At 41.7% G+C, this 25,973-nt stretch overlaps 1 protein-coding gene across 1 annotated transcript; it reads left to right on the top strand.

The window, feature by feature from the left end:
• Window positions 1–792: 792 nt before the first annotated feature.
• tinagl1 (tubulointerstitial nephritis antigen-like 1) lies at window positions 793–25,348 on the top strand. The gene is made up of 12 exons (XM_085262372.1): window positions 793–1,098; window positions 3,578–3,888; window positions 5,627–5,693; window positions 11,609–11,701; window positions 11,794–11,908; window positions 15,442–15,568; window positions 15,763–15,913; window positions 15,999–16,185; window positions 17,108–17,153; window positions 17,947–18,070; window positions 20,867–20,912; window positions 21,771–25,348. Exons 2-12 carry the CDS (start codon window positions 3,585–3,587, stop codon window positions 21,936–21,938), a joined length of 1,428 nt encoding a protein of 475 aa, XP_085118498.1. The 5' UTR covers window positions 793–1,098; window positions 3,578–3,584; the 3' UTR covers window positions 21,939–25,348.
• The last annotated feature ends 625 nt before the right edge of the window (window positions 25,349–25,973 follow it).

Genomic DNA, 25,973 nt, shown 5'->3' with positions numbered 1-25,973 from the left:
CACAGTTATTGATTCAGCTTTTAGCTTATTGATCAGCCCAAAAGTGGTCAGCTGGGTCTTTCTGGGCCACAGCAACACTTCAGTAAAACCTTATTCAGTCTTCTTCTGCAGAAGCATTTATGTCATTTATGTACTTTCATAAACTTAAGGAAAGCGGACTTTCAGCACACTGGTTACCAAATATAGAAGAGGGTTAAACATTTGACAGCCGATATTCTCTGTCATTCGCTCACTGCAGCTGTGTAATGTGTCCTGTTTGTGTTCACTGCTCAGGAAACCACACAATATTAAGATTTAAGAAAATAAAGTCAAACTTTGTGTAGACATGAACTTCATTTGTTTAATAAATCAAATTCCTTCACTGAAATGATTTTGTTTGGAAAGGGGGAGATGTTACACAACAAGAGGCTGATGATACAAACAGATTCATCATCTTACAAAAAAACATCCGCAATATTTCTCACATTCCGACAATGCGTACCAAAACCGCATCTCCAGAGACTCCTCTGTAACTTTCTAGAAGATGGGAGGTTTCTCTCTGGCTCCTCCATAATTTCGTGGCTGATAGGTGGAGCTACTCAACCTGCGGCCGCTAGGGGGCGTGCAATGGCGTCCACCTCAAGTGGATTTGGCCCTGTGTGGGGATTGGGGAAAAGTCGCAGATAAAGAAGGGGGAAGTCATGGCTACTGATAGCGACAGTGGGAAGAAAATATGAGAGAAGCAGTGACGTGAACAGAGAGCCAGTTCACTATGCAGGCTCCAGTCTGATAAGAAGAGGAAAAGCACGCAGAGATAGTCAACCTGTGGGAGTCACAGGGAAAGGCGTGCGTGAATGTGAGCTGCTGAGGGAGAGGCAGTGAAGCAGGGGACAAGCCAGAGACTGGAGGGGGGAGTGGTTACGCCTGCTTGTTGCCTGTATATAGAGAAGACCGAGACTGACAGAGCAGATCCTGTGAGAGAGTTTGGAACAGAGAAAAGGAGCCTGACCTTTTACCTAAACTCTCTCTACCTGTGAGGGACCTCCTGAGCAGCACACCAGCAGTAAATAAGCTGTTTCTTACTGGATTACAAAACCAGGATTTCTCTCTAAACTCAAGGTAACAGCAGTTTCTGTTTCTCTGCACTTTTCAGCAGCAGCTCTCAGGCAGGTGCAGCCTGAGCGTCATAGTCTGGCTTACACTATTATCAAGTTACTTTAAACAGAAGAAGAGGAAACTTTTAAGCTCTCTTTCAGAGGATTGTCATCACCTTCCATGTTTTTAGTCTTTCTCTGTATAATTATTTAGATGTATTGTAGAGCATTGGTTAGTCAAGCCTTTGCTGTTACGACATATGTATCTTAAGGGTGTGTTGGGCACATTAGAGCTACATTAATATCAACGGAAGGCTGTTTTGTCTTTTTTTTTTAATGGAGGGTTGTTGGGTTCAGGTGGAGTGGCCGCTCCAGACACCAGTAATCTCTTCACTCACCTGCTGAGGTGCAGTCCTCACTGGACACCTCTAAGGTGTTCTACATGATCCAACCCACTCCCCCTTAAAAATCGAGCTTAATGTTTTTTAGTTTGAGAGAATAGTCAGGACTGTGTAACACAGGAAAAATGGTGCTGAGAGGGCTTTTATAGAGACGCACTGAAGAATGAATTATCTGCTGGGTGTTGCAACAATGTGTCAAAGTTCAGTCTTGGGAAGGAAAGTGATCAAGTCACGTGTGTAAGCAGCTAAAAGTTTGGTTCACCTTAATTACAGTTCAAGATTTGGCCCTTGTTTTTATGTTTTTGTTGTTGTTGTGGGGTTTTTTTGTGTGGGTTTTTTCTTAAAAAATATTTCTAGCCTTGGATGTTCTTTTGCTTCGCTACTGAAAAGGTTGTATGAGTTACTTTAACCACAAATCACTGGATGATAGGTTTTAATTTCTTGTTCATTAGCAGTGAAGCATAAAAATGAAAAGTACGTTGATGCATTAATGTATTTGTGGTTTATAATGTTCCCATTTAAAAAAAAAAAAAAAAGTGCTGCCGTGCAATGAAATACTGCTCAGATTTATGAACTCACTGTTCATAACTGTGGTCCTGAAGCTGCTGACACTGACTCCGCATGTCTCATCTGCCACTGTGTTATGTGTCCATGCGCTATAGTGTGTGTGTTAGAAAGTGAGCGGGTAACCCTTACTGAGGGTTCATCTGTCCTGTAGCTGAAGTGGAGGATCAGTAGCTTGGCTACAGCTGTCTGGAGCCCTGATGGACCATATGCCATCTGTGACATTACTGAAAGCTTTAAGATCTTTTTCTCAGGATCGTATGATTGAAATATTGGGTGTTAACAGGATATTTTACACAGTAATATGGACTAAATCTATAAATACTGTCTCATTTAAGTAAGCAATTGAGCAAAATACTTTCTTATCGCTTAACAATCTAATCTAATATGTGAAAAGAAGCTACAGATGATAAAGAAGAGCCTCTGAAGACAACTGCATTATGATCTCTGCAGAAGTGGGTTTTTTTAGCTTTAGATTGACCTAAAGACATCACCAGCATGATGAGCACACTGGCTGGTGTTTTATTGCACTGCTGCTCAAAGTCTGACACAACAAAACACTTGTGTAAAGGACAAGACCTGCCCATCCCATGCTGCCATATGTTACTGTGTGTGTGTGTGTGTGTGTGTGTGTGTGTGTGTGTGTGTGTGTGTGTGTGTGTGTGTGTGTGTGTGTGTGTGTGTGTGTGCGCGTGTGCGTGCACCAAGTAAAGGCACAGTCATGCAGAAAACAGCAGAGCAAAGGCCTTTTCCAGAGCTGTGCTTTATGTGCACAGGGTCCATTGTGCCGAGAGATCTGATTGGATAATTAATGATGCTGTTTATGTAAGCAGCGGGGGCGAGCCCTCCTCTTGGTCCGACCCTGCAGAGACTCCCCTATCCAGTGACCTGAGACCAACACAAACAAAAAAACAATGCGTGGGATTGTTTGACCTTTAATAATCCCGAGACCTTGAGCAGGGACAAACAAACTAAACGTGGGCATTGAGGATATTACATGTGCATATAGACATGTCAGAGAACCTGCCCATCATGCACCGTTCAACATATTTGATAACATAACTTTTGCCACTGAGACGATGTTCTCCATCACGCTGTGTGTATTTTCATATTTAGCTGCTGTTAGTCTTGGCGGTTTAAAAGGAAAGTTGAGGAAATAAATAGACAATCTCCAAGGATCACATGGGTTTCTATTTAAACCATGTGCTGCCAAGTCTGTTTAAACTTATCTGGTGTGTGTGTGTGTGTGTGTGTGTGTGTGTGTGTGTGTGTGTGTGTGTGTGTGTGTGTGTGTGTGTGTGTGTGTGTGTGTGTGTGTGTGTGTGTGTGTGTGTGTGTCTGCCTCATTGTTTATATGAACTGCTCAGAAGTTGGCAGCAGTAATGCCCAATTCCTCTGCTACACTCTGCTGCTCTTCCCCCTGCAGAGTGGAGCATTTTAAGTGTGTCTTCTTGAGCATCATACAGAGGTATGCCTTGGATAACACTGGCTTTATCCACAACTCTTAAATGTTTAATTTCTGTCGCCTCCCTGTCGCAGGTTTATCATGAAGCTCATCCTGTTGACTGTGACCGTGCTACTCCTGGTGGTGGGAGAAGGCACTGCAGACAGAATCCTTTCCAGAAGGACCAAGAGGGAGCTTGCCAGTCCACTTCATGTTGGCGGCATCAGAGACCCATTCGGCTCCTACTGCCAGAGACGAGGAGGCTGCTGTCCTGGCAGGGACGACCTGTGCACCGTGCCGTACCTGGACACGATCTGCTACTGTGACCTGTTCTGCAACCGCACGGTGTCCGACTGCTGCCCCGACTTCTGGGGTCACTGTCTTGGCGTGCAGCCGCCTTTCATTGGTATGTGAAGGTACAAATGTGTTTTGGGGGGCATCAGAAAGTGTTGCAGCCATGTGTGTGAGCGTGTGGGCATGTCTTTGTTAGTTAAACTCTGTCAGAGAGCTGCAGGAAACCCCACTGACAAGCTCCACGCTGGGCCACGATGGAAAGCAGCGTGACGCCCCTAATATGCTGAAAATGGATTAGAATTGCATACCTGCTTTTAAAAGCTTCAGCTTGTTACTGCATTTATATGAAGTGATCATACCAATGTTTCTTACTTGGACAGAAACCTTTGATCTTTCTAATGTCTCTTTGATTTCTTCTGTGTGATTAATCACAGAGTTACAGGGTAAACAACAGTATTAATATAATGGATTTAATAATAATAATAATAATAATAATAGAAAGTCAAACTATATTTCAGCATACATAATGATTATCTGTACGTTCCCTGTCCCTTAAATCATCTACATATAGCATCTGATTGTATTGCAGATTAAACTCCTGTTCGTTCACCTGTGTTACTGGTTGGTTGACTACATTTGGACTCCCTCACAGTTCTAGCACCATCCTCTCTGCCGAAGTGTGAAATGTGCCAGCAAAGGCAAAGGGCTACCTGAGAGCAGCGTAGGGAACAGTAGGCTTCTTATTAACCGAGACGGTGGGAGGAGGGGTGTGTAGAGGGATGAATGGAGGTCAGGAGAAAGAATGTGGGGTATGCGGCCAGACAATGGGTACAGGACTACAAAGTTAGAGAGGTCGATGCAGGTATGTGGGCCGTGCTCGATAAGGTTTGGCACTCAGGAGGTCCGACGTACAAGCATGTGCACGCAAGCATGTTTGATCACACAGTCAGCGGAGGGAAGCCACTGAAAGACAGCTTGTTATGATAGGTCTTTCCTCTTAACTGCTACTGTTTTTTCACTCGGTCTGCGCTGAAGGAATGCTATACAAAAAATGTCACGGTAACCATTGCATATGTTCAGTCTGCACACATTCCTTCTGTATTAATGTGTAACTTGCCACTTGCCGAAGCTCTGCAGTAATTTGAATTACGATAGACCGGGCGAGACAGCTGTGAGAGCATCAGTCATAGATCACACTGTCAGCACGGGGCCTCACACCAGAGGCCGGGAAAACCTGCTCACACTGTAAATTCTCAGCCAGATTATGCCTTAAATTCCACATGGAGTCCCCTCTGACAGCATCTTCCACTTTACGTAAGCTTGTCACCAAAACACCAACGTTTTAACAGTCGAGTAAGATGGGCCACTTTTGGGGTCGTGACAGCGCAGGGTGTGCAACTCACAAATTTTGTAAAATTTTTGATGTTTAATTATAGATGGAAGTGGGGGCTTTCCATGCTATCTCAGTAGAGTTGGTGCAGTGGGGCGTAAGCTGGTTAAAGCATGACGAGAGCCCGGGAAGCCTGGGAAGGCAGGAAAGAAGCTAACGCCACATTCCTACACAGGATTACTGGCTTAGAGCTCCTTAGACCTCACATATTCTGTGTGTTAATACTAAGACTAGTTGCTGTTAACTTTTACTGTGGTTGCAAGTGAAGGAATGTGGTTACTGTGTTATTAATATCAAGTGTGTATGTGTGCTTTTAAGCCTCCGTGTACAGCATGTGTCTCATTTGTGTCTCAGTGATTGAGACTGTGTGTAGCTTTTGTTGAGATTAGCGATAGGATCTTTATTGTTTAGCCACATCAAACCTGCGTATATTAAATTGCCACTCTTTGTCTTTTCTCAGGCACCTGTGAAAGAAATGGAAACACGTTCTTGACGGGGCAAACATACAAAGAAAATTGCAATTTATGGTATGTACACCCCGCCTTTTCCATGCATTCTTTCTGCCTTTTTAAATCAAGGGTTTTCCCTTTAATTTCCCCCTGAAGTATCTTTAAGTTCGAACATTTTCAGGTTCCCAGTTTGTTTTTTTTACCTGTGTAAACACTAAGCATTATATAAATATGCATCTAATATTTTTTTATAATTTGGAGGGGTATTTTTTTTTATGGATTTGGCTTTACAAAAGCTGAAAAATCTGTTTTTACCATCAAGTTTCTCTGACTCCCTCTCTGACGTACAGCGCTTGGTATTCCTAAAAGCTGTGGGGATTTGCACAGTTTAAAATGAAGCTGTAGGTTGCAAAATGTGCCTTTGCACAGCATGTGTTTCTAACTATGCTGGTGGCTTTGTGGAGTAATGTTCATTATTCATTTTTATATCCTTGTTTTGAGTGAAAATCTTTCGCTGATCACATGATCCTTACTCACATATGAGCTTTAGTCACCTGCACCTGAAACTCTGTCTGCCTCCTTCTGCCCAGCTCTGCGTGCATAATTTTGTTGAGTTTTTTAAATGCCTGTAAGAAATGTGCAGGTATAGATAAGATAAGATGACAGATAAGCCGTGTTAGTTTGTCCAAATAGGAGAAATTACTTTAGGCCTGAAAAATAAAATATCTCAGCTCATTATGATATTTTGTTTAGAGATCATTTCCACTTTAGGATTCCTTGTAATAACTTCTGGTGATTCTCCATCACACCTCCATCATAAACTGTATATAAAAGATGGCTGTAGCCTCTGGGGCTGAAATGTGAATCTGTGTTTTAATGCTGCATTCTGTCTAATGGCCAGCAGGGGGTGACTGCTCTGGCTGCAAATCCGGTTGTTCAGTGATGACGCGACGAATCCTACTTCCGGGTCTAAAGTAGTCTGCGTTTAATATGGCTTTTGTGTTGTTAACATGTTTAATGTTATGTATTTTCTTCTATTTGATCTCAAAAAGCTCCTAAAACAGTCAGTGATCCCTGTTGACCTCCCTCGGCTTTTATTACCACTAATCATTTATTTAAGCTCAGTTTTTAAAACCTTAGGATGTAACTACAGCCCAGCCCATGCAGCAGTATATGAATGACTAACCTCGTATTGTGGATGGATTATCTCAGTTGTTCTCCTGGCTGAAGTTTGGTCCTTTTACAGCATCCTGCCATGTGATTACATTTGTTTCTGACCACCGAGAACACTCACGTTAACTTTTATCCAGTGGAAAAAAGTTAGCTTGTTTATATTATGCTAACATAGCTGTGTCGCTAGCGGTCACGTAGCACATCATTATATACCAGCTAGCCCAACTTCAGTTACCCTACAAACGTCACTGCTGTTTAGTTTTCTGTCTTCATTTATGCTGGAAGTGATAACAGAGCTGTACGTTTTAATTTGTTTCCAAAACCCCGCAGTCAGGACATGCTATATTGTATTTAGATAGAAGCTAGCGAGCTAACTCCCTGCTAACTTCTAACTCCGTTAAATGTCATAAATTCCGTTTTCATGGATGCCTGGATGTTAAACTCAATTGTTACACCTGGTAGAGCAGAACGCTGATCATTTTATTAAAGATGAAAGACTTTAGACAGTTTTTCAACTCTCAGTAATGCCACAGTGATCGTTTGATATATGGACCTGCAGCGGAGTTTAGGTCCAGACACGGCTAGTGACGTCAGACTGAACAACCGGATAGAAGCCCAGTTGTAGAGATGTCTGTCTTGTTGTTCAACTTCAGATTTTACTCTCAATCCCTCGCTTAAAGTGTTACTTGATACCAAAAGCAGTTTATTTTGTAAATTTTGGTCCCATCTGGTGGAAAATAGTAGAAAAAGCAGGGTATTTTTAGGCTACTTGGTCTATTGACACCTCTCAGTCAAACCAAAGGATTTCATGGTGTTCATCTTTTGTATATAGTCTACAAACCACACCTGCTAAGCACTCTGTTACACACTCAGAAATGTATTTATGCCCCAAAATGCTGACTTTAAATAATTTGATAACATGTAAATTTCCCATGTAATTTTGTACGTGAGCACAAAAGATAATTAACTCGATTGCTGTAGCTGAGTGTATACCAAGCATTTTTTCCCTTAATGATTAATTATTTGAATAAATACACCTTTGATTTTATATATTTGAGTTGCATTTTACTCAAAATCATTGCTTTATGTCATGTTTTTGAGGTGTAGATCCTTGTTCTCAAACTTTCTACTGCCTGTCCTCCAAAGGCTTTTCTGTTATTATAAATTATAGGATAGCCTAGTGGTAAGCTTAGACAGCCCTTATGCGAATTATTTTTCTCCCTAGGGAAGAAGAGAGGTTTGCATTTGCCTTTCTACGTGACTTGATAGACTGAATCTGAACTGAAACAGTTTTCCAGTTGAGTTTGAGTCTACTTCAATAGAGATAGAAAACCACTCTGCTTGAATACATTATAATAAGTCTGTACACTGTAATACAGCTCTCTGTAATTGACTCCTTGAGTAAATCTCCTTGGCAGTCCTGCATTATTTTTCCAATTCAGTGTGTTTCTAATTCACTTTACTACCGTGACATGAAGTCAAGAGCTTCTACAAAGAGCATTGTGGATTAACTCTAAGTGACAGGAAAGTATCTCTGTCTCAGTGATTTTCAGCACCCTGAGGGGAACAGAGCCCGTGTGCGACGGCTGCCATTTTTCTGCATGACATAAGCTGCAGTCAAGGAGCTGTGTAGTAGTTCCCAAGAGTCTGGAGGGAGGTTAAGTGAGTGAAAGCAGGAGCAGCGGAAATTGAATTCCGCATCTGTCCTCCACGCTGGTTTCTCACGTCTGTGTCAATTGTTGCTCTTTAAAGTGTGTGTGTGTGTGTGTGTGTGTGTGTGTGTGTGTGTGTGTGTGTGTGTGTGTGTGTGTGTGTGTGTGTGTGTGTGTGTGTGTGTGTGTGTGTGTGTGTCACTCAGTCTTATCACGGGAGCAATTAAGAAAGGAATACAGTTGATGGAAGTTGATAAAGGGCGGGAGTCCTATTTTTATCTTGAGGAAAGACTTGTGGAGGTTGTTTAAAAATAGCCTCTGGTGTTCCAGTTCCTAAAAACCAACAATAATGTCCTAACTCCCCCGTTCGCTCTGAAAACAAGAGAGTCTCGGTATCACGTGCTCTCACACGTGCTTATCAAACCAATACACACAGGAGTTTGAAAATTTGCGCCACAACTTAGGCTCGGACGGATACACGCGGACATGCTTCTCCTACTCCCACTCCCTCCACTTATTAATTTCCCAAATGCGTGTCCTCCCAGCTCTTTCAGAAATCGGCTCTCGCCCTTTTCCCCCTCCCGAGGCTCTCATTAGCAGCGCCCCTGCACTCTCTTATCTGTACCGCCTATGTTTCTTTACTGATTTGAACAGGAAAGGGAAACTGTTCTAATGACTAACTGGTTTAACAGCTGCACTTAATGCACTTTGACATCAGCACCACAATCAGTATAAACGTCATCTGTCTGTGCAGCACAAAATTAATCATCCGCAGATTGGTTTTTAGAACAGACTAAGTGTCGTGTATTCAGCCTGCGCTTATATTTACTGTTGTGAGTGTTAACGTGTAATACAGTATGTGTCAGCTTTTTGTCTTGTTAATGGGATTTCTAGCTAATTTGGTTATTTACAGATCTGCTGCCATCCCGATAACATGTTATCTGTCCCGAAAGATCTGAACCTCGGCGACTTCTCCTTTCAAAGATGGTCTCTGGGGTAGCAGTCTGAAGGAACAGTTGATCTCTAATTTGATTTGGCAGCTGCTTTCGTCTGTTGGCTCGTTATGTCAGATGGGACAACAGCCAATGCCAGCATAGACTTTCTAAGTTTATTTATTTGCTCAGATATTGTAGATGCGCCGTATCTTCAGACACACACACACAAACATGGCTCTGCTCCGACTGATCTGGAAGCATCAATGGCCAGATATGGTGAGATACTACACCTTGTGTTGTCTAGCTGTTATCCATGCTCTCTCAGGCGAGTAGATCTTAAATTGGGACTGTGACGGGGAATGTTAAATATGTCCTCACATCCCTTATATTTTATATTCAGTCCCACTCTGTCCCTCAATCTCCATAAATCAAGCCTATCCCTGTGTGTTTATCGCAGACCTACTGGCACTGTGCTGCTGCATGCCTGTATTCCTGCTGGAGGGTGGAAGAGGTGAAAGGTCACAGTTGCTTTGAACCAATCAAAAGCCATCAGATGGTCCCTGTAGGATGCTGAGCAGAAACACACTGGTGTAACCTTTTAATGTAACATGAACGTGGCACATGTGTCCCAGCAGGAAAGTGAGCCATTTGAGAGGGGAATACCATCCATGGGTTTCTGTGTGACTGAGGAGGTCAAATTCCTCTTCAGTCACACACATCGCATTTGTTTAGTGATGGTCCTGGGTAGTAAAACATTTCATGCACAATTCATGCTAGCTACATAATTATCTGAGAAACACCCCTGTTATTGTTTGGCTCACATCCTCAACACTGCTGCTGATCATGTGACTGTTAAAAACAAAAATATAGTCACTTTATACACAAACTCATTCTTCTTTCTGTTTCAATTTGACTTTAAGATCACATTGTTTCACTTCTGTTGGCTTTACTTACATCCCTCTGTCTTGTTTCACTGTGTCTTATCACCTAATTACCTGTCTGTCTCATACGCTTCCGCTGTTCCCTGCCAGACTAGCAGTTGAACTTTAGCTGCTTTAGCTTTATGTTCCTGGTTTTGTTTTAATGTATATGTCACCTAGGTTTAAATTAAGTGTCTAGATTTTACCGTCTACTCATGTGTGGATCCGTCTGTTTAAAATTGCACAGGCAGTTTATAGTTTTAGCACATTTGATGTATTTTTAAAACTGAGTTTGTCACAAGAACAAAAAAACGAGTAAGCTCAATGTGTTGTATGCTACACAGAGCTATTTATAGCATGTATAAAACAAGGTTTGCACAAAACAGGCAATGGTTCTAAGACATATAAAGTGTGTTTAATATTAATAAGTAGCAATAATACATTTATCATTGAAAATCTGCAATACATTTGAGAATGCGTTTCTTTTTTGTGCTTTTCTATGTTTCATAGGGAAATGTGAAGTTGTTTTCTCCGTTTCATTTATGCAGGATTTGTGCGGGGGTTTTCTGTTTAAAATAATAATCTGAAACATGTCATGTGCATGAAAATATATTAGAAATAACTAAAACACCCACTGGTGCATACTGGATGTACAAGTAAAAAGATAATGCAGAGTGGATCTGTTTAGTGTTATCTCAGCTTTGAGGCAAGTGATTGAAGCGATAACCCAGTGAGAAATACTGCTGACTGAGGTATGATTGGGGTGGAGGGGAGCACACATACAGGAGGGCTACCTGTGCATTGCAAATTGTCAACTATAATACGCGTGATAGCGATGGGGACTGCTTGTGTGTATATATGTGTGTTTGTTTTTTTTAAAGCCTTTCCATTCTGATGTTGTATTACCACACACACAAACACACAAAGGCACACTTCTCGGCAGTGAGTCATCAGAAAGTAAATCCTCTGTTTCTGAGCATCTCCAAAGTAAACATCTGTGTGTCATCGTTAATATCCTGCTCACTTATTTTCCGTTTTGCCGAATAAAAACGGATCTGCATTCTGCAGCCTTAAAAGGCTGAATAATCTAAGCTTTTTATTTTTAACCATCCCACTCCATAATTTCTCCAGCCTTTTCCGGCTGCTAACATTCTTCTTTCAATTTATGTCTTATTTGGGAAATCCACTCAGCCTCTGCTCACTTGCCTTTGTTTAATAGACTTTAGTGACTGTAGCATAAAAATACACATTTTTTCAGGCACTTGTAGTTTCTTTGAATGTCCCCTACTAACTTTTTTTTCTCTCTCCTGTAGCACATGTGGGACTTCTGGACGTTGGGAGTGTGAGCAGAACGCCTGTCTCATTGAGCCGGACATTATCCAAGCTGTCAACAGAGGAAACTATGGGTAAGAAACAAATAAATATAGACACGTACTTACAATACTCTGTTTGTAGTTAAAAACACATATGATTTCTGCCTCTTTCATATTGTTTTTAGGTGGAGGGCAGCTAACCACAGTGAGTTGTATGGCATGACTTTAAACGAAGGCATCCGCTACCGACTGGGCACACAAAGACCATCAAGAACAGTCATGAACATGAATGAGATTCAGGTACAGGACTCTTCGTTCATTGAATCATCAAATCATCGTTAGAAAATAAATATATGGGTGAACTTTCTAAAGGCTTAGATACAAAACTTCACTGATTGGACTCCTTATTTAAATCTCTCACCTGTAGTCTGGCTCTTGTCCTGCCTCTCTCTGCCCTTTCTTCTTTTTCCTCTCTCCTCCAATTAGTTGCAGCAGATTTCCGCCCCTCCCTGAGCCTGGTTCTGCCAGAGGTTTCTTCCTGTTAAAAGGGAGTTTTTCCTTCCCACTTTCACCAGATGCTTGCTCATAGAAGGTTGTGTGATTGCTAGGATTTCTTTCTAATATTGTAGGATCTTTACTTTGCAATATAAAACACATTGAGCTGTTGGCTGAGTTTTACATAAAATTAAATTAAATTCACTTAGGTGCCCTTGATATATCCATACAGGAAGTGTAAGAATATAACTGTACTGGTCGCCACTAGGTGTAACTTCTTAAACTCTGTTTCCACTTAAAAACGACAAAAGGCATAACATACGGATAACATATCATTCATCTCCTGTTTCCACTAATACTACAACTATGGAGAGAAAACCAAAATGATGTCTTTAGATATTTTCAGAATTGTACGATGGAGTGATTTGATAACCAAGTGGTTGGCGTGCATACTCAGGTTCCCTGAGCAGTGACTCGTTGGATTACCGGTTGGCTGGACCATCATGTCTTTCTTCACTCATGAATAGCAGGAAAAAAGTAACATAGAGATTTACATTCATGGGAAATAATATTCAACAGAAATCATTGGTATTGTATACATCTGCTTTTGCTTATTTTTGTATTTAAACACAGACATTTGAAATATTACATAGAAATAGTTTTTAAAATCAGAGTATATGAAATTTGATCAACGCTGAATTTAAAGAACTATTGTTTCTATTCTGTAGTCACGATAGGAACATATGCTGAATTAGTCACAAACTGTTTCCCACTTGTGTGAGTGTATGACATAAAGAGGAGAGATGTGGGTGGAAGCAGGAAGTTTTACAGACAGGTGAGAATAAAAAGAAAAAGTTACTCATATCTTTACTTTTCAACTTTTCTTTTTTTACAAGCTCTTGCACGCTTGAAACCTATTACAAACAAGTGAGCACTGATCAAAACCTGCTTCACTTAATTATGGTGGCCTGCTGGTATGTAACGGCCTCTCTGTTTGGAGACCTCAGCCTGCTCTGTCTTTGTTTACATTTTTACCCCAGAAAGATTACATAAGACGCAACCAAAACATCACATAGAGAAGACGGAAAGGATGGTGGCGGCTTTGAGAATAAAGACAAGACTTCCTCTTGGGTCTGCGCATCCCCACTTTGCCCTGCGTGCATTCATTCCACCTCGAAATTTTGTAACACCCCCTACTCCTTCCGCCGTCAGCGTGTCCCTGCCTGTGCCACAAATCAGATCACAGCCCATTCACAAAACTCTCAGTCTCTCCCCTTTCCTGTTGTTTCTGCAGACTCGTGTCAAATGCACTTAATGCAACATTTTAGATGCCTTTTGGATCAGGTGCTTTTTTTTGCACTTTGACCTGCCAGAGCTCCAAATCTCTGAGCAGCAGCACATTCCTTAAGATAAGATAAGATAACTCTTTATTGTCATTGCACAGTCATACATAGTACAGTAGTACAATGAAATTGGAAAAACTGTCCTACGTCGGCACTACATATAACACAACACGACACGATATGACACATCACAACGTAACAAACAACACAACACAGTATATTAACTTAGTATAAAAAAGAAGAATAAGTGTATGTGTATTACACACTGTTATTATTGCACATTAATTATTATTGCACCTTGTTATAAATATAAATATTATTGTTATCGTTTTAAACATTGTTACCTCCCCCTAAAAAGTCCAGGGAGGTATCCAGTCAGGTCAGCTATTTACATTGATCAGGGCTATTGCCCTGTTGTAAAAGCTGTCCTTGAGTCTATTTGTTCGGGACCTCAGCAGCCTGAACCTCCTGCCAGACGGCAGCAGCTTAAACACCCGGTGTCCTGGGTGTGTGCAGTCCCGTAGGATGCTGCGTGCCCTCTTGAGACAGCGAGTGCTGTACAGGTCCTTCAGGGAGGGAAGAGGATGTCCAATGATTTTTTGGGCCATGTTGATGACCCTCTGGAGTGCCTTTCTGTGTGCTGTGGTGCAGCTGGAGAACCACACACCGATGCAATATGTCAGCACACTTTCAATGGAGCAGCGGTAGAAGACGGTCAGCAGCTCCTTCTTCAGGTCCATTTTTCTGAGGATTCTCAGAAAGTGGAGACGCTGTTGGGCCTTCTTTAAGACCGCAGAGGTGTTAGAGCTCCATTGGAGGTCTGTGTCTATGTGCACACCCAGAAACTTGAAACTGGAGACCCTTTCCACGCACTCCCCGTTGATGCTGACAGGCTGCAGCTCGGACTTCCTCCTTCTGAAGTCAACTACCAGTTCTTTTGTTTTGGTGGTATTGAGGTCCAGGTTGTTGTCTGCACACCAATCTGACAGCCTCTGAACTTCAGCTCTGTATGCAGTCTCATCTCCCCCTGAGATGAGCCCCACCACAGTGGTATCATCTGCAAACTTGATGACTGTGTTGTCTGGGTGGGAACTAACACAGTCATGTGTGTACAGAGTGTACAGTAGGGGACTCAGTACACAGCCTTGTGGAGAGCCGGTGTTGAGGCTGAGGGCTGAGGAAAGATGAGGCCCCACTCTAACTCTCTGTACACGGTCTGAGAGGAAGTCTCTGATCTTAGTGATGTATCAGGTGGCCGTCTGTGCTCTGAATGCTTCACTATTAAGCAGTGGAATGCACCGCGGGCAGCCAGAGTCTTTGTCAGAGAGAGAGAGATGAAGCTATCTGTAGTGTATGTTCATCACATAATACCAGGAGATATGAATAGAGTATCCGACAATAGCTGGCGATTAAATGATGGAGCACGTCTGAGTGAAAGCGCTCTATCAGGGAGACAGTTACACTCTATAACAGAAGTTTACCATCATGATGAAACCCTAATATAACCAAAGAGACTTGTTGTTTCACAAAGAGGAGTGGCTTCAGAGGGTCCTGTCTATTCTGCAACGTTAGAAATGGATTCTGGTTCAAATGGTTGTAAAGAAATCCTCTTTTTTTTTTTTTTTTTTTTTTCTTTTTTTTTAAATGTGGCCTTTGATTAGTAGACTTATGTAATCTGCCCATGATCCAAGCTTGTATTACGAAGCTGCCCACAAGTATTTTAATTGCACCCTTCAGTTTGTGTTCTGCTGTGGCCAAACAGTTGCACTACACTACCTGACACCACATTCAAGCAACCCGTGCTGCTGCACGTAAATGTTAGCCTGTTTTTAAATACCGTTTCCTTTCTTTTCCCTATAAATTCATGTCACACATCTTGGACTGTCAGTTGGTAATAATGACTGTTTTTACTGAGAACTATAAATGTTTTCTTCGTGGGTTGCTGCAAAAGATGGAGTTGAAGCAAGAACGAACAAACTTCTTTCCCTCTTGCAGATGAACATGGATCCTCAGACCGACAATCTGCCGCCCTACTTCAATTCAGCAGAGAAGTGGCCGGGGAAGATTCATGAACCGCTGGATCAGGGCAACTGCGCTGCTTCCTGGGCCTTCTCAACAGCAGGTGCTGTCTTAGGGAAAATGACATCTGTAGGGCTAATGGGGGAACTGTAGGGAAATATCCTTAAAATGTGTCACATGCAAACGTGCATGAACTCTAGGAAATAGAAGTTCTTTAGTTCTCAAGTTTCTTCTTGAAGTGAAGCTTCCACCATGAAATTTTAGTTACGTGTTTATGCGTTTGCTTTGTTGCCACAGCTGTGGCATCAGACAGAATCTCCATCCAGTCTATGGGCCACATGACTCCTCGGCTGTCTCCCCAAAATCTTATTTCCTGTGACACACGCAACCAGGGAGGCTGTGCCGGAGGACGCATAGATGGAGCCTGGTGGTATCTTCGGCGTAGGGGGTAAGCCCCCCTTCATCTCAGACAAAGTTATTACTGCTCGTGAATGAATGATGGGTGACTTACATCTTCCCATCCCTCCCGACAGAGTTGTGACAGAAGACTGTTACCCATATCAACCTCCGCAGCAAACGCCGGCAGAGGTGGGTCGCTGCATGATGCAGAGCCGCTCGGTTGGACGGGGGAAGAGGCAAGCCACGCAGCGATGTCCCAACACGCAAAACTACCACAACGACATCTACCAGTCCACGCCGCCCTACAGGCTCTCATCCAATGTAAGTGAAAGAAAGCTGCACAAGTGTACACAAAAACGTCCACTCTCGCTCACAAAACTACACTGATCAGCCATGGTGTGCCTGGCTCACCTGGGAATGAGTCTGAGATTGTAGAAGGGCAGTGGGATGTGCTTTTTTTTTTTTTTTTTGTTTTGTTTTTTACCCACTTGTTTTCCATATCTCAGGAGGTAGGATTCAGGACTGAGGAGTTAGCTTTGTGTATAAAACTAAATTATAAACTATTCTAGTACGATGACTTAGAAAGGCTGTCTTTGAGAAACACCGCAGTGAGTGAATTACACCAATTTAAAGACAACACTCATTGTCTGTTATCATTTCAGGACCAGCGGGTTAATCCGAAATGAGATTTCCTCCTCATATTAGTGTTTCTACTTTCTGCTCAGAGACAGAAGTGAGTTACATAAGCCCTCATCCTTCAATCGAACAATAAAAACCGTAAAATATCTCTATTTTGGTTGCTAATATGGGTGGATGAATCTAAATGACTTCATGGAGACATTATCTCCGCCCTTTCTGCAATCCATGCACTAGTATCATGTAACATTTGCACAAACTGCCTCCCGAAGCGGTGTCTCCACGCTGCTGCATGGATCTTCTGCAAATCAGACAACCGCTGAGCAGCAGCCAACATGTGGTTTCACCAGAAGCTATCCGTCAGGGCTAAGTGACGGCTAATGCTTCTCAAAATCATTACAGCCTGTTGTTCCTGTCTCTTGATAGCCTGTGAAGTCAATAAGCCAGGCATTAAGACCAAGGGGCCCTGCTGAACTCAATCTTGTTATCTGGCTTTTAACTTCCAGGGGGTTGTTTTCATCCTCTCCGTTTCACTGACATGTAATGATCATTCTGTCTGTCTCACTCTCCTTTGCCTATAAATCGTTCTCTCTATCGTCTCACTTAGGAAAAGGAGATTATGAAGGAGATTATGGATAATGGCCCCGTGCAAGGTAACGCAATGCCTTTCTGTGTGTGTATGTCTTCCTTAAATATGCTTGTATTTTATTGTCAACATTGCTCCCACATGGGTGTGACTTTTCACGAATTAAAACACACACAGCTTGAAGTATCTGACCTAGACTGATGTCATATTTAACCTTTTCATCTGAATGGGTTTTAACCAGAGTTTTAACTCTGACCCCAGTCACCCTGTCAGAAATGAGCGGCCTCCGCGGCTTGCTAGGGTTGATCTAACTTTGCTATATTAGCGCGGCTAGCTGCCTGGAGCCCATCTGGAATGCCTTCAAGTACACTTGAATAAAGGAGTCACATGTCGAAGGATGTGTGCATGTGTGTATGGGAGCGTGTGCCAACTTATTGTTCAACAGTCCAGGGAGGAAGAGTTTTGAGAAAGTCGTGGAGAGCTGCATGAGTGTGTGTGGTCCTTTGTGTGTGTCTGCTGAAGAGATTCTAATAAGAGTGAAAGTTTGCATTATATTCTCAACCAGGGAACACTGCATCTAGTGCTGATACAGCTTTAAAAACTTCTTCTATCCATAAACAGCTGCTGGAAAAACAAAGTCACACATAGCTTAGATGTGCAGCTTACACTGACACACGCACACAAACCTGCTCTGATGTTTGGGTGTGTGACTCAGGGGGGAAATCAGAATTTGTTTGGTGAAATTGCTTAATAGTTTTGGGAAATGGCTAATCAAAGTGCGTGCGTGCGTGCGTGCGTGCGTGCGTACTCATGCAGGTTATTTCCACCTTCTAATTCTCCGTGCTTGTTTGTTCTTGCAGCTATTATGGAGGTCCACGAGGACTTCTTTGTCTATAAGACTGGGATCTACAAACACACAGATGCCAGTTTCACTAAACCACCGCAATACCGTAAACATGGCACACACTCAGTCAGGATCACCGGGTAAGTTACCAGAATACCGAGACAATCCAAAACAGTTCATATTTTTGCCCCCATTTAGTGAACCAACATGCTTTGTCACAACGTGGCTCGGAGACATGCATATACAGACCTGATTGGGCTTAAAATAAACTCACCAGGTTTTAATTTTCTATTTTTATTTTTTTTCTTTACCTGACTCCTGTTTAGACAAAAGCTTTCACCTTTTCTTCATCTTTAACCCGAGTGTGTCTGGTTTAACTGTTGCTACATGCTTAGCAGTGGCCCTATCTCTTCAGAAGTTGTTTAATAAGGATGAATCAGGGTTTTAATTGAGTCCTTGTTGGTACTGGGTTTGATTCAAAGCTCCACTTGCACGTGTGTTTGCGCACAGCCAGCTGTCTGCTTGTGAATAAGCGTTCCCTCCCTTCCAGACTATTGCTCTCGGAGACACACCTTGGCTCCACTCCTTCATCTGCCCCAGACAGTCCCCCCTGCCCCCCCATCTAGTCACTTTAACAACCGCAAATATGCAGGCAGGTAGACGGCTGACGCACCTGGATTGCCTGCCCACACCCACTGCCGTGCGTTTCTCTGGCTCTGTGATGTCTCCATCATCACTCTTCATCTGGCCGTCAGACTGTCCCACTTCCTTTCTTTTACTCCTCTTAACATTTAAGCCAAAATATTCCTCTTATCATTTTAGACTCCAGACAGACTGATACTGTTTTATGGTTTGTTTGTTTTTTTTGTTTTTTTTAAATATTCTGACCTTTAAGATGAATAAACCGCTCTTTGCTTTTAAATATTTTACAGGCTGTAGTTCATCCAGCTCCCTTTGACATATGTCACTGATATATTTGGCTCAGTTTACATTTTTAAACTGTGACAGTGGTTCTGAGTAATTGGTATTTGGTAACATTTGACTGTCAGAGATGGGTAGTAATTGGAACGTTGTCTGATCGATCCCCGGCTCCTCCAGTTTTTATGTGAGATAATAAAACCCCAATTACCGGCTAATTCATCCAATGACGTGTGGGTTTGTGTCATACTGTAGGTAAACATTTACCTGAGTGTCAAAAAACGGCAAACATGCAAGTCCTGCATTATGACAGAAGCAACTTCTCTGCTTTTATCTGATAAGGATAAAACACAAATCTCTTTATTCGAAGCTTTCACTGTCTGTAGTTTTTCTTTCATGCATAAGCACATGTAGGATAAAAAGCAAACAAACAAACAAAAAAACCCCAAACACTTCTCATCCTCCAACCTGTACTTGGCTTATTTAAATCCTATACAGTTTTCTCAGTTTTCTTCAAGTGCATTCGTGTTTGCTTATCACGCTCGTGTTAGAACCACACCCTCTGGAGTGTAATTACTTCTCTGCAGCTTCATTGTCAGTAAACTGTGGAGGTATGCACAGTGTGAGATGATGGTGAGGATGAAGATACAGCCTCCTTCTACAACTACTGTGATTTCTGACTGCTTTGGATGTGGTTTGGCTGGATGGAGGCTTTAGCTGCGGTGCAGGTTTAGAGATGGATGGAGGCTGTGAAAGGCACTGTTTTGAGCTCCAAACCTGCCAGCCACAGGCTTCAGTATGTTTACATAGGCTAAATCCCATAGCTGTGTATTCATTTAAGCCCAGGGCCTGGGAAAGTTTGTGGAGATAGCATTGAGGTCCACTGTGGCGGAAAGAGCATTGTCTGGGGTGCTGATCCTGACTGCACTGGACAGAGAGAGGGGGATCAGTGCCCGAGAGGAGAGGTCAGAGCTGGGATGAGGGGCGCTGGGCAAGGGCGGGGGTACATGGGCACAGGGGCATGTCCATCATTGTCCCCAAGTGAGCAAGTGAGTTGATTGGAAGACCGATAAGAGATCAGCAGTGGTCCGATTCTGTCTGCCTGTCTCTATACCAATAAATATGCACACAAGTAAACACGGGGTCACACACTTGTATACAGGTGTGAACAATGCTCACAAACACCAGCCAGGGTCTACTTTAGACGCTGGCTGGGATGTTGTATTTACACAGCTGCTTTTAATGTGTCTGCTCCTGGTCATTGTGACGTTATAATCCACTTGGGAGAGTAGTGGCCTAATAAAGTCACTCGCTGAATGAAGCCTGGCACAGTTTGCCAGTGTTTTGGTGGCAGGCTACTGAGTTGGCAGGGCCTGAGGCCGTCCAGTGTATTTCCCAGCATTCCTTTACTTTATAAAAGATAACAACCGATTGCGGACCGGGAGTCTCTTTGGAAATGAAAGGCCGGGTGTGGAAAAACAGGATGGGAATTGGCTTTAGGTCTGTTTTGATCATGACGAGCAGAAACTGCAGGGGTTGGCAGCAGCTATGCTAAGACCAAAGTGTATGGCATGGTGGGAATTTATGGACCTTTGCCAGGGTTTCCTGAGAACAAAGCCACAGCCACCAGAGAAGGTAAAGATAAAGTTCAGTGTCCCTGTGGGCTGCTCGTTTTTTGCAGTGTTGGTGCTCTGACGAAGCTGAGGTGCTGTTCCTCTTCCCTGTGACCTACGCCCGATGAAGAGGGGAACTCCGTGTTTCTTTGTATTGGAATGCAAAAGTGCAACAAAATGATGTCCAGCTATAAATACTCAGGATGTTGTTAACAAGGGGAAAGTTGTTTTTTTTTTTTGTTTTTTTTAAACATTTGAACCCTGCATATCTGCTTTTCACTGAGCACATCTGAGGCAAAGTAATGCATTACATGTCTTAAATTATTTTTACAGCTCTAATAAAACGTAGCTATACTTTAATTTTTATGCGCTTTAATTCACTATCATCTCTGATCTGTGCACTAGGTGGGGAGAAGAGAGAAATGTTGATGGAACATCAAGAAAATATTGGGTAAGTTTTCACTTTACATCTTCTTTACCAGTAGTTTGCATGTTCTCCCCGTGCTTGCGTGGGTTCCCTCCGGGTACTCCGGCTTCCTCCCACCGTCCAAAGACATGCAGCTTGTGGGGATAGGTTAATTGGATAATCCAAATTGTCACTAGGTGTGAATGTGCGAATGAATGTGAGTGCGAATGGTTGTCTGTCCCTGTGTGTTGGCCCTGCGACAGACTGGCGACCTGTCCAGGGTGTACCCCGCCTCTCGCCCTATGACAGCTGGGATAGGCTCCAGCGCCCCCCGCGACCCTGAAAAGGACAAGCGGAAGCGAATGGATGGATGGATGGATGGACTTAAAATAAAAATGACTACTTTTAAATCTACTCTCTATCCTCCCACTCTAAAAGGCCGCTGTTTTCTGATTGGCTGCCCCTCTCGTGGCTTCCACAAATTGAGTTCTTATAGTGTTTGCAAGTCCTCATCCCAGCTTGAAATGATCATATAAGGATGTCTGTTTCAGGCTGATGTCAGCTCGACACAAGAGTAGAAAATGAGTTTCAAACTGAGCAGCAGAAAATAAGGAAAAGTGTAATAGGTCCCTTTTAAAAAGATTGACTGAAAAACCCTGCTGCTGTAGCACAGGCAATATGTTTTAACGATTAAACAGTTAAAGCTTCTTTTCAATATGATTAAATTTTAAAAACAGTATCTTAATTACTATAAGTGATTATTCGATATTAAAATAAAAAGTCTGTTGTAAAAAGCTGTTTTTTTCCCCCCCTGATTGGTGAGGTGTAGGGGAAAGTAAATAAAACCTTGTCATCTTTAAGTCTTATTATATTTTACAGTTAGTGTGATCTTATTTCCCCCAGATTGCTGCCAACTCCTGGGGAAAGAACTGGGGTGAAAACGGCTACTTCCGGATCGCTCGTGGGGAAAACGAGTGTGAGATTGAAACATTTGTGATCGGCGCGTGGGGCAGAATCTCAATGGAAGACATGCACAACCACCATCACCACCATCACCGCAGGCACATTTAAAGACACTGCAGATCTTAAAACCCTATTAAAACCTGTATTATTGTCCAAACTACAGTTGGTCTTTCTATGCAGCTGCGTCGCAGGCCATCGCATCCCCTCTACTGGCCATAAAGTGAGCCCTAGTCCTCTTTCGATCGATACAGAACCTTGTTCTCCACCCTCTGTAGCCTTTTAATAGAACGACTGTGTATCTCAAGATTCATGGCACCAAAAACTAAGACAAACTAAGCTAAAGTTCTTTCACTTTGCCTTGCAATCAGGCAACTCAGGTACCTACTGCTCCAAAGACCACACATCCCAGAATCCCCAGTATAATATCTGGTGATCATGTCATATCATGTCTGGCGACGAAGGATGTGATCTTTTTATTCTTCGGTTTTTTCTAACTCAAAACCTGTATTAACCAGACAGGCTTGGAAAAGAGGGAATCTGAGAGCTAAAATACCAGATGTCAAGACACACCCTTCTAAACCATGTAACTCAATAATATATCACTGATGACCTTACTGATATTTACCTGTCAGCTAAACAGAGGTGTAGCTTGACCCGTTCTCTTGTTTTCAGAGAGGGCACTTGTAAAGAGTTAGTAGCTGGAGGCTGTAGGGTTTCTCACACATTCCAGTAAAAAGGTAGAATCTGACACTGGAAACACAAGGTGACTTAAAAGTGTAAGATTACAAGGAAAGTCACAGTTCCTCCTAAAACTATGAAATCTTTTAAAGAAATATCAATGAAACGGGCACAATCCTGGCTCTTTAGTACGCTACTAGCAAGTGCTTAATTCATCATTTATATATTTTTACTCCTCCTTATTATGTCATTTATAAATACAGATGTGTTAACACCATGCACAGACACTGGTAATAAGCATAATTATACTAATGGTCATATCATATATATCTATTATATTTACTATATAAATGGTGAATCAAGCACTTTCTAATACCTTCTTAATCCTGAATAGTGTAACATTATTAAAAAGCGTGACCAAAATGGCAAGTTTTTGAGTTTTGAGCTACTAAGTCAAACTTTGTGGATAATTTGTCTTTTGGGGTTTTTTTTTTTTTTGTGTGGCAGAGATAAAATTAGGTTAAGTCTCTGTGACAGTTATTAAGATTTAAAAAGCCATGCTGCTTTCCCCAGTCCTAATATTTTACTAAATTAAAAACTGATGTCTGCAGAGTTTAAAGATTGTATTACTTAAAAAAAAAAAAAAAAAAAAAAAAACCAGACACAAAAATAAAACAGAGTTGATCACTGCAGAAGAAAATAGGAAGTATGTATAATGTTCTTAATGTACTCTGTTCTGTGTACACTGTTACAGTTTGAGCTAAAGATGTCTTTATTCTTTTGCGGCAGTTACATTTACATTTTTTAACTACTTGTTTTACAATGTACTGTATGTAGAAATTCTCTTAACCCCCTCATGACTCTGTTGCTTTTCTTCTTCTGCATTCTTGAAACTGAACACGGTGAGTAGCTTGAGCGACGTGCGATAATGCTGCTAAAGGCCAGTCTGCGCTGCGCTGTTTGTGTTTAGCTTCGTGCATCTGATAGGTAATAAACATATGAAGCCACTTCAGAGTAACACTGTAACACGGATTCAAAGCTGTATGACTTTATGTTCTCATTATTTGTTGTGACTTTTTTTTTTTTTTTTTTTTTATTGTTTTCTGCTGGAACTGTAAGATCAAACTGAGCTAGCTCCATTTGAAATATATGTTTTTCTTTTCAGTTTCATTGTTATCATAGGCTCACTTGAAAAGCAAAGCACAGCGTGTTATTACCGCATGCCTGAAATTACACCCTGGTTTGCTTCAGTAACAATTTCAAAAGGATTTTTCATTTTTTACATCGTCACGTCTTGTGATCTTTAAGGCCTTTCCGTTGATTCCTTCAGGCGTGAACTGGCGGATGAATATAAAAGCAAAGAGAAATGTCTGGATGCTCAAGCAATGTGCAATGTGGTGGAGAGGGTAGAGATTAGCAGTCAATTGCGTGTTCCTCGTTCATTGTAAAAAAACAACAACAAAACAATCCCCCCACAAAGAATCGTTGCTTTCCAGAAAGGATCAAGAGACATGAGCTGCACAGGAGGTTGACAGTAAATAAAAATACACCAAAAACAGTATGAAACTGGGCTTCTTGTCCTGGGGTGGAAGTGATTATGTCATTAACACAAAGAAGGATCAATCAAGTCTACATTTTTGCTTGTGGACAAATCCTTTACACGGGAGGAAGGATTGATTTAATAAAAGCCGCTAGCTGCTAAATTGTTATATATAGGTGTGTTGTAGTCCTCGCTACCTGTCAGTAACAGGTCTCAGTGTGAAAAGGTGCATATCAGTGGCTTGATTATAAAAAAAGAAACAAAAAAGCAGAGAGAGCAGTGGAATTTGACCAAAGCTGGATTTTTTTTTTTTCTTTTTCTGTTGACCAGAAACCTGTCGTCATGCTCGTTTTCCTGCATTACTTTCACTTAGTGGTTCTTTGGATTAGTTGTTAGCTTTAACCAAAATGCAATAGATGACACTGAATATATAGAAAACATAAAATATTAAAAACCCTCTTATCACATGAAGATGTTCAAAACGTTAACGTTGTGATTTTGTTGATATATTATCAAGGTTCATGTGGGACCAATTACAGTTGCAGAAGGTTCACTGCAAACTCCAAATGTGTGCCACAGAAACTGATCCTACTTTTAACCAAAATGCTTTCTCCAATTACACGAGCAGCAGACTTTCACTCAGAAAATGTGTATTTAGTGTAAAATGAACCATTTCATATTCACTGCTGTGTAGACTTTTATTTATACAAGTTGTTTAAATTATATAGTTTTTTCTTCTTTATTTGCCTGTGAAATGTTTCATTATTTCTTTGTCTCGTGTTGTGTTCACTTACATAATAAAGTCTTTCTAAAACCACGTCCATGTAACTTGCCCCTGAAATATCACAGTGTAATAAAAATAGATGCATTCAGGGACCGAGAAGCGATCAAAAACACGTCTCGTTTCATACTTGCTGTGCACGCGTGACTATAAGCTGATGGTGAAAGTAATGAGTGAGCAGCAATAGCAGGAACCTGGCACAGGGTGTTTAGGATGAATCTCCACACGATGTGCCGGGGTGGGACGAGGACAGTTTTTATAAGGTCGCGCTGTGTCAGCGTACTCTTCCATCTCCGAGGGCAATAACTAATCAGTCGGTGGACGACCCGGGCAAAGAGACGTTTGGCTCTTGCTCATATGCTCCATCTTGTTTAATTTGAAGCCAAAATCCACAGAACATTAAAAAAAAAAAATTCAGAATAATATATGACTGTGTATTTTAATGTTTTGGTTTTTTTGTTATCTAAAAAGCTTTTTTGTCTAATGGCCCAATAAAAACCGGAATGTCTGTTTATACTACATTTGTTTCACATGTTAATATAAAGTTTTACTGTTGGTTAGACAATTGCCATCATTAAAGAGACATGACCATTAATGAATCAATGTTTCTGATCCAATAATCTAATGGATAAGATTTTGCATTAAACCTACATACATTTTGGGTACATATAAAGTACATTTTGATCTTGACCTTCATGCTATATATATTTTTTTTTAAGTATTATGACTTTTAGTTAAGTGGAGGGTCTGAATACTTCTTTCACCACTTAAAAAAATGATGATTCAGTACAAATAGACATTTCAAGCTCTTGTGTAGCGTCACTTTTCATGTAATGTGGCTAGACATTAATTTACAAATGTGCTCACTATTTTGCATGCCACTTTTCTGCACTGCTTTTTTTAAAAATCAAATATTCTGATTACCTGTTGGACCCCCTTGCCTTGTTCTTGATACCTCTTTGTGCCAAAACCAAAAAAAAAGTCTTCAAAATCCCCCAACAGACTGACAGCACAAGGATGGCGTGTTTGATGTGAGAAAAATAACACGTCTGCAAAGTCAGATTTACTAGAGATGTTGTCACATAAATCATCAGGTTGTGTCAGTGAAACCTAAAACCTTCCAGGTGCTCTCAGTGACAGCAGC

The sequence above is a fragment of the Mchenga conophoros genome, linkage group LG22 (genome assembly GCF_057382185.1).
Source record: "Mchenga conophoros isolate Kocher_MC1m ecotype Shallow Benthic linkage group LG22, M_conophoros_male_GT1.1, whole genome shotgun sequence".
Lineage (NCBI taxonomy): Eukaryota > Metazoa > Chordata > Actinopteri > Cichliformes > Cichlidae > Mchenga > Mchenga conophoros.
Note: the sequence above shows the minus strand (reverse complement) of the source record. Positions and strands in the feature narration are given on the sequence as shown.

Bases quoted from the DNA above. Each gene is read 5' to 3' on its own strand.
- tinagl1 (XM_085262372.1), top strand. From the start codon at position 3,585: ATGAAGCTCATCCTGTTGACTGTGACCGTGCTACTCCTGGTGGTGGGA. The intron at 15,569-15,762 runs GTGCTGTCTTAG...TTGTTGCCACAG, and splicing joins CTGGGCCTTCTCAACAGCAG to CTGTGGCATCAGACAGAATC. The intron at 17,154-17,946 runs GTAACGCAATGC...TTGTTCTTGCAG, and splicing joins GGATAATGGCCCCGTGCAAG to CTATTATGGAGGTCCACGAG.